The 12,111-nt window shown below is 47.5% G+C and overlaps 4 protein-coding genes across 4 annotated transcripts; 2 read left to right on the forward strand and 2 right to left on the reverse strand.

Annotated features, from left to right (window-relative positions):
• Positions 1–256: 256 nt before the first annotated feature.
• On the forward strand, positions 257–2,325 carry TRUGW13939_03153 (uncharacterized protein; the record flags this gene model as incomplete). Its single annotated transcript, XM_035486338.1, has 2 exons — positions 257–2,041; positions 2,095–2,325. 2 exons carry the CDS (start codon positions 257–259, stop codon positions 2,323–2,325), a joined length of 2,016 nt encoding a protein of 671 aa, XP_035342231.1.
• Positions 2,326–5,023: 2,698 nt separating this feature from the next.
• Positions 5,024–7,186, forward strand: TRUGW13939_03154 (uncharacterized protein; the record flags this gene model as incomplete). The annotated part of the gene is made up of 1 exon (XM_035486339.1): positions 5,024–7,186. One exon carries the CDS (start codon positions 5,024–5,026, stop codon positions 7,184–7,186), a length of 2,163 nt encoding a protein of 720 aa, XP_035342232.1.
• A 1,021-nt stretch (positions 7,187–8,207) lies between these two features.
• On the reverse strand, positions 8,208–10,264 carry TRUGW13939_03155 (uncharacterized protein; the record flags this gene model as incomplete). The annotated part of the gene is made up of 10 exons (XM_035486340.1): positions 8,208–8,425; positions 8,497–8,592; positions 8,645–8,712; positions 8,772–8,978; positions 9,035–9,112; positions 9,175–9,350; positions 9,408–9,602; positions 9,663–9,826; positions 9,874–9,916; positions 9,986–10,264. 10 exons carry the CDS (start codon positions 10,262–10,264, stop codon positions 8,208–8,210), a joined length of 1,524 nt encoding a protein of 507 aa, XP_035342233.1.
• Positions 10,265–10,993: 729 nt separating this feature from the next.
• TRUGW13939_03156 (uncharacterized protein) lies at positions 10,994–11,808 on the reverse strand (the record flags this gene model as incomplete). Its single annotated transcript, XM_035486341.1, has 5 exons — positions 10,994–11,125; positions 11,233–11,268; positions 11,338–11,434; positions 11,489–11,676; positions 11,740–11,808. 5 exons carry the CDS (start codon positions 11,806–11,808, stop codon positions 10,994–10,996), a joined length of 522 nt encoding a protein of 173 aa, XP_035342234.1.
• Positions 11,809–12,111: the final 303 nt, after the last annotated feature.

A 12,111-nucleotide genomic window follows, 5' to 3' on the forward strand; every position in this document is an offset into this window, starting at 1 on the left:
TTGAGTAATTAGCCCATCACGTGATCTCCGCGTTCTGGAGCTGGCGGGAGACCCACCCTGAGAATTCCGCAACGCATCGAAAAAGCTCCTTCTTTTGCCTGCCTACGTTGGACACATTGCTATTCGATCCTCGCATCGCCGCTGAGCTTGACAGAAAGCTTTAGGCGACGCGCTTTACGCGGAGATTACAGGGCCGTTTCCGCCTCGCCCTTTTATCGTATCTGTTTAAGGTGTTACAGGCGATACGAAATTTGCCATGGAGTCTTCACGAGGACCCCCTCGGGTCAAAAACAAGGCCGCTGCGCCTGTTCAGATCTCGGCAGAGCAGCTGCTTCGCGAAGCCGTCGATAGACAAGAAACGGCACTACAAGCACCGACGCAGCGCTTTGCCGACTTGGAAGAACTTCACGAGCACCAGGGCCGCAAACGCAAGGACTTTGAGGACTATGTGCGGCGCAACAGAATTAACATGAACAACTGGATGCGCTATGCACAATGGGAACTGGAACAGAAAGAGTTTCGGAGAGCGCGCTCCGTTTTCGAACGAGCTCTGGATGTGGACTCGACGGCGGTGATCTTGTGGATTCGATACATCGAGGCGGAGATGAAGAGCAGGAATATCAACCATGCCCGCAATTTGCTTGACCGAGCGGTGACGATCCTGCCACGAGTAGATAAGCTCTGGTACAAGTATGTCTACATGGAGGAAACCCTAGGCAACATCCCGGGAACGCGTCAGGTATTCGAGCGCTGGATGTCGTGGGAACCTGATGAGGGCGCCTGGGGCGCATATATCAAACTCGAGAAGAGATACAACGAATTTGATCGCGCCAGGGCCATCTTTCAGCGCTTCACGATTGTTCACCCCGAGCCACGAAATTGGATCAAGTGGACTCGGTTCGAGGAGGAATACGGAACGAGCGATTTGGTTCGAGAAGTTTACGGGCTTGCGATCGAAACCCTTGGGGATGATTTTATGGACGAGAAGATTTTCATTTCGTACGCAAAATTCGAAGCCAAGCTGAAGGAATACGAGCGTGCTCGGTCTATTTACAAGTTTGCTCTGGATCGGCTGCCTCGCTCTAAATCGACAACCTTGCACCAAGCATACACGACCTTCGAGAAGCAGTTTGGTGACCGAGAGGGTGTTGAGGATGTGATTATGGCCAAACGTCGAGTGCAATACGAAGAGCAGGTCAAGGAGAACCCTCGCAATTACGACGTGTGGTTTGATTTTGCCCGACTTGAAGAGACATCGGGCAATGCAGACCGCATTCGAGACGTCTACGAGCGAGCTATTGCGCAGATGCCGCCGTCACAGGAAAAGCGCCACTGGCGGAGATACATTTACCTGTGGATCTTCTACGCCTTGTGGGAAGAGATGGAGAGCAAAGACATTGAACGAGCTCGACAGATTTACAACGAATGCCTGAAGCTTATTCCGCACAAAAAATTTACATTTTCCAAGATCTGGCTCATGAAAGCTCAATTCGAGATCCGTCAGATGGAATTACAAACAGCCAGGAAGACACTGGGCCAAGCGATTGGCATGTGTCCCAAGGACAAGCTGTTCCGGGGATATATCGATCTGGAACGCCAGCTTTTTGAGTTTGGCCGATGCCGAACGCTCTATGAAAAGCACATTGAATGGAACCCAGCAAACAGTCAGGCCTGGATCAAATTTGCCGAATTAGAGCGTGGCCTAGAAGACCTCGAACGGGCGCGCGGAATATTCGAACTGGGGATTGATCAATCGCTGCTTGATATGCCTGAGCTTGTGTGGAAAGCGTACATCGATTTCGAAGAGTACGAAGGGGAGTACGACCGGACCCGGGAATTGTACGAACGACTACTGCAGAAGACAGACCACGTCAAGGTCTGGATCAACTATGCTCGGTTTGAGATTAATATTCCGGAAGGTGAAGAGGAGGAAGAGGAAGAGGAAGAAGAGCGGCCGGTTAGTGAAGAAGCCAAGAGACGAGCACGCAAGATCTTTGAACGGGCTAGCAAGGTCATGAAAGAGAAGGATATGAAGGAAGAGGTAGGTTCCCATTTTTCTCTCGCTTGTGAGTCTTATTGCTAACTCGCCCACAGCGCGTCGAACTGTTGAACGCGTGGAAAGCGTTTGAACAGACACATGGTTCGGCAGAGGACCTTGCGGCCATCGAGAAACAGATGCCTCGCCGGGTCAAGAAGCGTCGCAAGCTAGACGACGACCGGTACGAGGAGTACATGGACTACGTCTTCCCCGCCGACGATGCATCGGCGGCCAATCTGTCTCGGCTCTTACAACGTGCCCACGCCTGGAAGCAACAGCAAGGGTAGAACTGAGTTCGGCCATGCTCTCGTCTCGTCATTTCACATACAACCCTTGCCAGACCCAAAAAAATTTCAGCCGTTGGCGTGGGTTTCGTTCGGGAAGTATTTTGCTACATGGTAGTTCAGCCCCGTTGGTTGTAAGATAGTAGCCAGTTATGTATTTTCCACTAGTTAATTGTTGATATTGATGGCATGGGTTATTGGCTGCTGCTTTTGGGATGAGTCACTTGTGGCTTCAGGCAGGTAATGTGAATGCCATCGGAAAAAATAATAATTTCTAACTATACGAAGTGGAAGCCATCGGGACAGCCACTACTGTTTCATAACCCTCGATAATTATTATATAGGCCGCCTCGTCGGTTTTAAATTAATGAGTAGCACAGTTCCGAGTCAATTAAATTTTTTCGGCATTATTAACTACCAGCCCAGTTCCATAAATAATAATTATTAGTTGTTACAAAAATAACTGTCAGACTCGAGAGACTTTAGGGTTGTCAGGTAACATTTTATTAATAACATCACAGCCTCACAGGACATGTACAACCACAACCACAACGCGAACTAACTTGGGTGCTTAGTGTTCCAACACCTGCGCACGCAGTTGACCAACACTACTACATGATTATTATTATTGAGGCGCAAGTTGGGTGTCGACTGGGGGTAGTAGTACCAATTACCAAGGTGGGATATTCGGCCGACGGCCCCAATCAGCCGGAGGGGCGGAAGAGACAGACCAGACAGACAAACAGAAAAAAGATCTTAACTAATAATACTCTGTAGAGACACAGAACAAAAAAAAAAAAAGAGGAACGAGATCCGTAAAAGGAGATCTCCAGCCTGGGCAAAAGAAATCAAGAAATAAAAGCGGATCACGACGAGTAAGTGCCAGCAGGAACGACAAGCCTGTCTTTGCCCCAAGTCGAAAAGGAGCACACGCAACTCCGTTGACGTAGGTGCGGATTATCTAATCGCAAATAATGCAACATGCTCTGTTAAGTTGTTAGGTTAGTTCGGGGATCCTGGTTGACGGGTCAGGCGCTCTGGCCCATTTGCAGTCAGGGTTCGTCAACTACGGAGTATTACCGTTTGACATAATAATAATGATAGTGATAATACTACAGGGGACGGAGGACATAGTGTGGGAGGGCCAAATCTGGGGTAGGATGCACCTTAATATATATCAATACCAACTCACAGCTATTCAACTACGTATTGCTATTATTATTGCTATTCATGTATTATCATTGTTGATATCTCTTGCAGTAATACTCCGTATACTTCTTGTATTATTATGTATAGTGCACGGAGGCCCAAGCAAAGACCACTGCCGGGAACAGCCCCACGCGCCCGTGCAGGATTCGCTGGCCCCCCTGGCATGCCCCACTTATAGTCCAAATTGGGACCATAACCTTCCTGTATTGGACTAGCGCCGGGCCTCTGACAGCAGCCATTGGCGCGGGTTCCAAACGCACCTGCATGGATGTGCGTTTGTATTGTCCGACGTCTACATCCGTATTAGTATGTAAAGTAGTACTCCGTAGTACTCTGTATTACTCTCCAGTGGTAAGTTGTCGTAACAGTAACACAGTGAGACAGAAGGAATGTAGTTGATTACAGCAGATCGCTGACAAGTGGTAAAAGTACTCTGTAAACAATGGAAACCGACTGGACAAGGCCCGAATATTGGGGTGGCTGGTCCATGGATGGGATACCAATAGGGGCGTGCTAGATTGGGGATCCGGCTGGCCTTAGGCGCTTAGTGGCCGGGATTAGAATAATTGGACAATCGCAGTCACCATGCCTTCTCGAGTCCTTTTTCCCTTTTTTTGCAGAATAGTGGCATGCGTCGTCGTCAGTGGACGCAGCCCTATTATGGTGATTTTAATTGAATGACGAGTGAGGGCTGATTCGGAGATTCGAGAAAGAAGCCAGCAGCAGCACTGTAAGACTAGGTAGCAGGTCTAGCATGCTAGCGCCAGCCTCGGCGTTTCACCCTCAACCGCAGCGGCCCCTGGTCCCTTGCCGTAAGCCTAATGCGGCTTAGCGCTCCACGACCTCGCATTGCCCCCCTCTCCTGCCCCCGTTCGACTGTCAATCCTCCTGATCGTGATTCTGATCCTTCTGCTTCTCTCCTCCTCTCTCTGTCTATCCCTGCCCTTCCTTCTATCGTTCCTTCTTGCTTCCTCCCTGTTTTGCCTGTCTGCTTTCGCTTTGTCCATCCTGCTGTTCTGTCCTGGCCGTCAGATCGCTTCTCTTCTCCGTCCAGCACGACCTTGTTTTTTTTTTTTTTTTGTTTCACTCTCTCGCCAATAGAGTAGGCTGCAGCTTTTTCGTCTCCCCCGTTCACTTCACTTGCATCTTTGGCTGCTGCTCCCCGATCGGATCTGGTGGAATATATCAACAACCGCAAGTAGTAGCAGCCTTGGGCTCAGTCCACTCAACACTCCAATTCGATGAAGTGAGGATGCCTCGTTCCATCGGTTGACCATCTCTGTGATTTGTTTGCGACCAATCTTGCTCTCTTGATAAGACGAGTTTTCGTGTGTGGAAGATTAACGAACAGTAACCGTCGGATCATGCAATAACTATATACATCATTAGCTCAACGACATATCTATTCGCCTTGTTGACAACTCAAGAGACACGACCTCTTTAGATCACCCTCTCACAATATTCAGCGACCTACGCCGATATTTCTCTCGCCATGTCGAGTCCAGAGCCTCCCTCGTCCCTGGATGGGCACTGCTCAGTCGTTCACAATAACGCCCTCTACGCTTATACCCCATCGACGCTGATGATGCTCCCTTTGGAGAAAGGTGCAAACTGGACAACCTTGGACATGGGCCATTCCGTCACTGGTGCCGCCTGTGTCACCGGAAGCGCCGACGGAGACCCCAACAATCAGGCGATGTTTGTAGTAGGAGGATACTCCCACAACTTGACCTACTCAGGTGTCCAAATGTACTCCTTTAACGATAAAAAATGGGAGACCGTATCATTGCCGACCACCCAGATGCAGAACCGGGTAAACCATAGTGCTATTTACTTGGCTGGCAGCTCCTCGATCCTCGTGTATGCAGGTTCTGCCGACAGCAATTACGATGCATCCACCTCCACCCTTGAAATCACCACTGCTGGCGGCTATTATGGAATTATATCTGGTTCGGCAGGTGGTGTTGCCGCCGCAATCAAACCCGTTCTGTTGCCCTGGGATAACACAACCGCTGTCTATGTCGGAGGAACGCCGACAAATACCGAGGTCTTTCTCTACAAGGCCGGCAATGGCTGGCAACCTTCTGGCGTGTCCCTGGCTGCGGGTATTCCCTCCGACGCTGGCGTGGCTCTGCAGTCCAACAGCGATGGTAGTAAATTTCTTGAGATCTTTGATATGGCCTCCTCTCCAAACAACGTTTCATATGTTGCTTTATCAGAGTCAGGGGGCAATCTAGCTTGGCCCGGCGAACCCGTGACTTTTAGTTCTTCGTCCTCGACAGGCGCTCAAAAGCGAGATTGGGGAAATCTCCCATCTTACAACTCCTCCTCTGCTCCTTCAACTTCACGCACCGGCTTCTCAATAGCTCAGTCAGATAATGGCTTGGTCGTCATTTCCGGCGGAAGCAAGAAAGACCCAGTTACCCTTTTCAATCAGTCTGAAAATAGCTGGGTCGATACCACTGCCCTGTTTGGTAGCCAGAAGAATGGAGCCCTCCAGCACCCTCTAGGCGCAACCACTACTAGTGCCGCTCCTACAGCAACTGCCACATCAACTACCACATCGGCCACTGCAACTGCATCTGCATCTGCATCTTCGACAGCCCTTCCGTCCTCAGGCGGTAGTGGCACATCTACCAACGTTATTATCGGAGCTACACTAGGTGCTTTAGCTGGTGTAGCCCTTCTCTTGGCTATTATCCTCCTAATTTTGCGCCGCCTTAACCGCAAGAAGGACTTGACAGAAAAGGGCGGTCGTCGTTCCGCTGCAGACGATAAAGACCGGCTGAGTTTTCAAGATCAAGGTATCGAGCCTCTGGCACAGTCCGCTGTTCCGATGGCTCGAAGTCAAGCTCCTTCGGCGGTTGATTCAATTTATATGATTTCGGGAAAGTTTGCCGAGGGCAATCCGTCGGCGACGCCAATGGTGAATACCAACAATCGAGCTATTAGCCGGCCCCTTATCCCACAAAATAACAGCACTACAACAAACGAGCCTCAAAATCCGACGGCGACACGCTTCCTGGATCCTAACCACACCCGAGGCGATCGAAGTACCAATGCAGGCTGGAGCAAGTATTTCCAAGACACTTCGGCTACAGACGTCATGAACTCGCATCGCAACACGATAGACTCGGATATTTCTCAGGAGTCTAGGTCCGACTACGGAAGCGACGCTTGGCCACGTGGGCCTGAAAAGAGCACTGCACCGAATTATGGTTTGCAAGAGCCCAGACCTCTCGGATTGCCGTCTCACAACCCCAGCAGCGAGCGTTTACCTACAGTTGGACGTGGCTTTGCTCACCATGGACATACTGCCCAAATTTCTAGTGCCGATTCTGCTAGCTCGGTTTCGGATGAAGACTACGAGCATGACCGGCGGGATGCCTTCTCGTCTGGAATACCGGCCAGCATCAACGACACGCTACATTGGTCACATCCTGGGATTCGCCCTCCGAGCAGCAACTATACCGAAAGCCTCTATCAGTCGAGTGCGCGCAATGTAGCCACTACGCATAGCGAGCCTATGCCGCATGATGGACAATCACAAGCACGAGGATCAAGTGCCATTTTCCACCAAGACTCATTCAATCCGTCATCTCGCACCAACATCAACTCAGACATGAGTTGGTTAAACATCCATGCTGAGAAGTAAACTGTCACATACATCCTTTACCCTCACTCTTTTTTAGTCCACATGTGACTCTCCGCACTCACGACGGCATGAAATCACTGGTGATCTAAGTAAAACTTCCATTTTCATTCGGTCTTACCCCTTCGAATGAACTTTGGCATGCTGTCGATTGTCGCGACTTGTACAAGACGCAAGCACAACGATTATCCTTTCTGTACTATCTATCCTTTCCTTTCAAATCATTGCATTGGCATGCATAAACCCTTCTGGGAAGCGACATCTTTTCTTTTGCCTTTCCCCTCTCTCCTACCGCTACGCGTTGAGCACTCTCCAATACGTTCTCTCCTTTTATACCCATTGGACCGCTCCGCTTGATTGCAGTTTCTTTCTTATATGCAATTCTGTGTCTTGCATTATCTGCCGTGAGATTTTTTTTTCCCGTTTCGATGTATGTATGGAACCTGGTAGTGTGATTGCATTTGTGTTGGGCATCTGGGCTGCAGAGCAGCAGCTCGTTTTTGAGGATGGATCGATTTGACTTGTGATGTAAATAGTGTTATCCTACAACTTCAATCCCATGGCTAATAGATTATTCTTCAACTTTATTTTACATGTAATTGTGGCCTGTTGGTCATAGCTGTACATATGTATAAAAATCAATGTATCAATTGATGTGCTTGGCAACACTCTAGCTAGGTACTCGCTCAAGATGTGGTGTCAGCATCTCTAGATGTCGCCGCTTTCACATTAATTGCGCAACATTAAAATTTTCAAATGTTCTATGTTATTGAATATCAGTTGATACGCAGCCTGTTACATACCAGTTGACGGAGGGCTCGTTATCCATATATTTATTTACTGTGAGCATCAATTAATGTGGTGACATCAGTTTCTTTAGAATCGACCAAAAAGATTACCAGTAATTCCAAAAATACAGTCATGCTAACATTGAACTGGATGACCCTCAGGCTATAATGGTTACATATGTAAAATATAGATCAATGCCTCCATGTAAATACTGGTCCAGTGTGGTGCCATGTTTTTATAGCAAGAATCGGAAACCCTGCCTCACAGCCACCCGGGGCAAGCCGTGTTCTTCATTGGCATGCGCATCTACAACCAAATCGGTACCCTCTTCGTGGTCAAGTTTCTTGTTAAGTCTTCCTAGATAAATACGAAGAATGGTGGAAAATATGATCGTCATAGAGGACATGCCGATATTGACACTGAACGCGGTGATATATCGAGGTGAGGCTGAGTCTTTTTTTTATATTAAACAGTTAGCATATGAATCATATATCGTATGGCCTTCTGACAAAGGATATATTTACCAGGGTAAAGGTAAGGCGTGTAAATCTGGCACACATTACTGAGACAATTGATCAAGGCCAAAGCAGCTGCACGTTTTGCTGCAGGGCGCGGTAGGACTGCGTCTATTAGTAAGTATTGCAATATCAATCGCAAGTAGAGAGCTTTTACCGTTTGAGATGTATCCGAGGGCGACAACGTAGCTGGAATAAATGCCACCAAGCATGATACACATTGCGCTTAAAGGTGCGTTTGTTAATGACTTACCGATATACAGCACATAATTGCGTGGACTTACACGTAGCGAGCCGCAAAGTTGTTGCCTGTCATAGCTAGGATGAAAGATACAATAGCGATAATGGGTGGAAGGCACATGTGCAAGTATCGTTCACCTGTTCGGTCCGCATGCCAGGCATGGATCAATACGACAATTGTGCCTATGAGATATGGAGGCGTAGTCAGGAGCAAGGTATCAATGTTATCCTTGCCAAGTCCAGCCATCACACTGAAAAAGACATCAATTTTCACTGTTCATCTTTCTTTCAAAAAATGTCTACATACCTTGGGAAGAAAGTGGTTACAGCACCGGCAGCGGTGCAGCCGTAGATGACACCAAGCAGTAACCAAGCCTTTGGATCCCTTATCGAGCAGACATTGTTAGTTCAATGGCCAAGTCCCAGGAGTTGAAAGATTCCTCTTACATGATAGCTAGTTTTGCGCCATGAAACATGCTTTGATGCTCACTGTCCACCCAATCATCCTCACCAATATCTTCTTCGAGTCTCCAGGCCGCAAGCGCTTTCTCGTCATCACTTAGCCAGGATGTCGTTCTGGGAAGATCTGGGACAATAAAGAAGGCGATCAAAGCCACAAAGATCTGCAGAGGTTAGCCTTTTGACATTCATTTGGGCGACAAAAAAGCGGTGAGACATACCGTCAACGCACCCTCAATGATGAAAAGCCATCTCCATGCTGCAATACCTCTTGTGCCGTTCAAGCCGCTCGTGATACCAGCGGAGATTAAACCCGAGAATGCACCTGAAATTAATGAGCCTGCGTAGAGCAGCGCGGTCCGTTTGACTAATTCCTTCCTTGTATACCAGGCCGACAGGAGGTAGAGACAGCCGGGCTGAGAAAGGTCAACTGATATTAGCAAGCATTTGGCAATAGGGTATGCTCATTTTCTTACAAAATATGCGGCCTCAACAAATCCAAGGAAGAATCGGACGACTAGTAAGCCACTGAAGCTTTTTGTGACAGCAGTGCAGCAGGAGATAACACCCCATACGACCATACATCCCGGCAAGTAAATCGAAGGTTTACCAAATTTGTTTAGAATCATGTTCGAAGGGACTACTATGATTAGCTCGTGATATAAAAGTTATAAAGGCTAGACCTACCTTGCATGAGGAGATATCCGACGAACAGGATGCTAACACAGATCTTTGCACTACGGTCAGACGTCCAGGTTGCTTCTGTTTCTCATCACATAATAGCTGGACAATATCTTACTTGGTATTCATTCCCAGTAAGATTCAAATCCTTTTGCAGTCCGGCCAGCTTTGCTGCCGCGATGTTGTTGCGATCCAAGTAATTTAGGATGTACATAACTAACATCATTATCAGGAGTCGAAGATCAACTTTTTTGACAAGCTTCTTCTCTCGTTGTGCCCTTTCTTCTGGTGACCAATTCAACAAAGCTGTTGGCATCGTCCCGGCGACTTGGTCTTTGGGCTTGTCGAGCGCATATTGCTCAATGTGATTTTCCTCAGAGTCCTTGAGATTATCCATGAATGCGAGCTGAACTTCGAATAGGGCAAATATGGGGAAGAAAAGAGCGAAGAAGGATATTGATATGTTAGTTATTTAAAGCGAGAAATAGAAGTAACCTGGTGCTATTAAATTTAAACTTCCTGGGGCATCTAATGTCCCTACAAGTAAATTCCCCATGGGGTAAGAACTTGGCCGGAAGAGTGCGGGGCTCCTTCGGATATACATCCAAGAAACTTGCAGTTTGTAGCTAACTGAGTAAAGCAATGAGAGATGTCTTAGACCCTTATCCGAGACTATAGTTCCCACCTGATAATTACTAGACACGGATAAGTCGGTGTTTGTGGGGGGGATCGACCACATCGGAAAACGAAGGCTATCCAATGCCTACAAACATGGAAATATTATGCCACCAATAATATTTCGCTAAGAGTTGTGATTTTTCCTGCCGTATAGCTAGTATATCCTAGGTAAGCTGTTTTAGTTTACCCCACGAGATGAACTTGCTTTGATCTGTGCTCATGTTTTTTTACCCGCCATTATTACCAAATTCGGAAATACTTGATCGAGCATTAAGTCATCTAATACTAGGCCAAGAAAACGAAGTATCAGATTTCTAGCTCATACTAATTTTGTCTTACTTTGAATCTAAATAAAGTAGAAATCTTCTATATGCAAAAGGGCGAGAAGAGAAAGATCATCTATGCACATGGCATCCACCTTCAAAAGCAAAGTAGACTGCTTAGCGTTTTATTTTCCAATTTTCTTCTGCTGTTCTGCCCATTCCCGTGCACTCTGCTGGGCGCTGGCCTCGCCAACTTCACCAAATATGTCAACACCAAGTCTTGCGGGGAAGTTCATACGTTTGTGCTTTTCCAAGCTCTGAACAGCCTCGAATGCGTCTTCGGGAAGTACGAAATCTGGTGTAGATGATATAAAAAGTTAGACATCGAGAAATGCAGTATGATTGTATAATTGTGACCACTTACCTCGTTAGAGTGCCGAAATGATACCGGCCAGTGGATCTGTTCAAGGAAACATGACGAGTCAGTAACATGGTCAGGGAGTGGTAGGTCTCACTAATGTGAACTCACCAAGTAGAGGTCAAGGTAGTCAGTTTGGAGATCAGCGAGTGACTTGTTCAAGGCCGCTTCAACGTGTTCAGATTCGTGGTGCGTGTTCCACAACTTGCTGGTTAACTTTCCAGTAAATCCTACAGCTAGTCTTATGTACCAAAAAACTCACATCAACTTTTTTGGGGAGCATGCAAACTGGGGGATACTTACGAATATCTCTCCGCGTGGTACCCCGGACGCCTTGATTCCATCTCCAACCTGTTTTTCGTTGCCGTAAACAGCTGCCGCATCGATGTGTCGGTAGCCTGCTTCCAGGGCTGTCTTTACTGCGTCGCGAACTTCATCGTTCCTTGATTGCTGTTGAGGTATATGTTAGTCATTGAGGGTAGATGCTACTGTGGTCCCGGGTCTTGAACATACCCATGTGCCCAGGCCAATGGCGGGCATACTATAGCCGCTACTCAACCGGAATGTTTGACCTGAAGCCATTGTTGCAGTCAATGATGATACAGGTGATTTCTGGTGTATGTGAATGAGAGAGCAGACTGTAAAAAAAGGCCTGTCTGATGTGTCATGACTTCAACCACTTTGGTAAAAGATGTATTTTGCCTCCAATCGTAAGAGCTCGGATAAGTACATATGCAAATGTAGTTGGAAGGGGGAATAGTTCTCTATAATGGAACAACTTTTCCGATTGGTCCTGGATGTCGGTAACTTTTCCGAGACGAGGATTCTTTTCCGAGGTACTGCCGAGGTCTCTGGAAAATGACCTTACTCCATATTCTCTCTGCA

Source organism: Talaromyces rugulosus, chromosome II, assembly GCF_013368755.1.
Source record: "Talaromyces rugulosus chromosome II, complete sequence".
In the NCBI taxonomy this organism is placed as follows: Eukaryota; Fungi; Ascomycota; class Eurotiomycetes; order Eurotiales; family Trichocomaceae; genus Talaromyces; species Talaromyces rugulosus.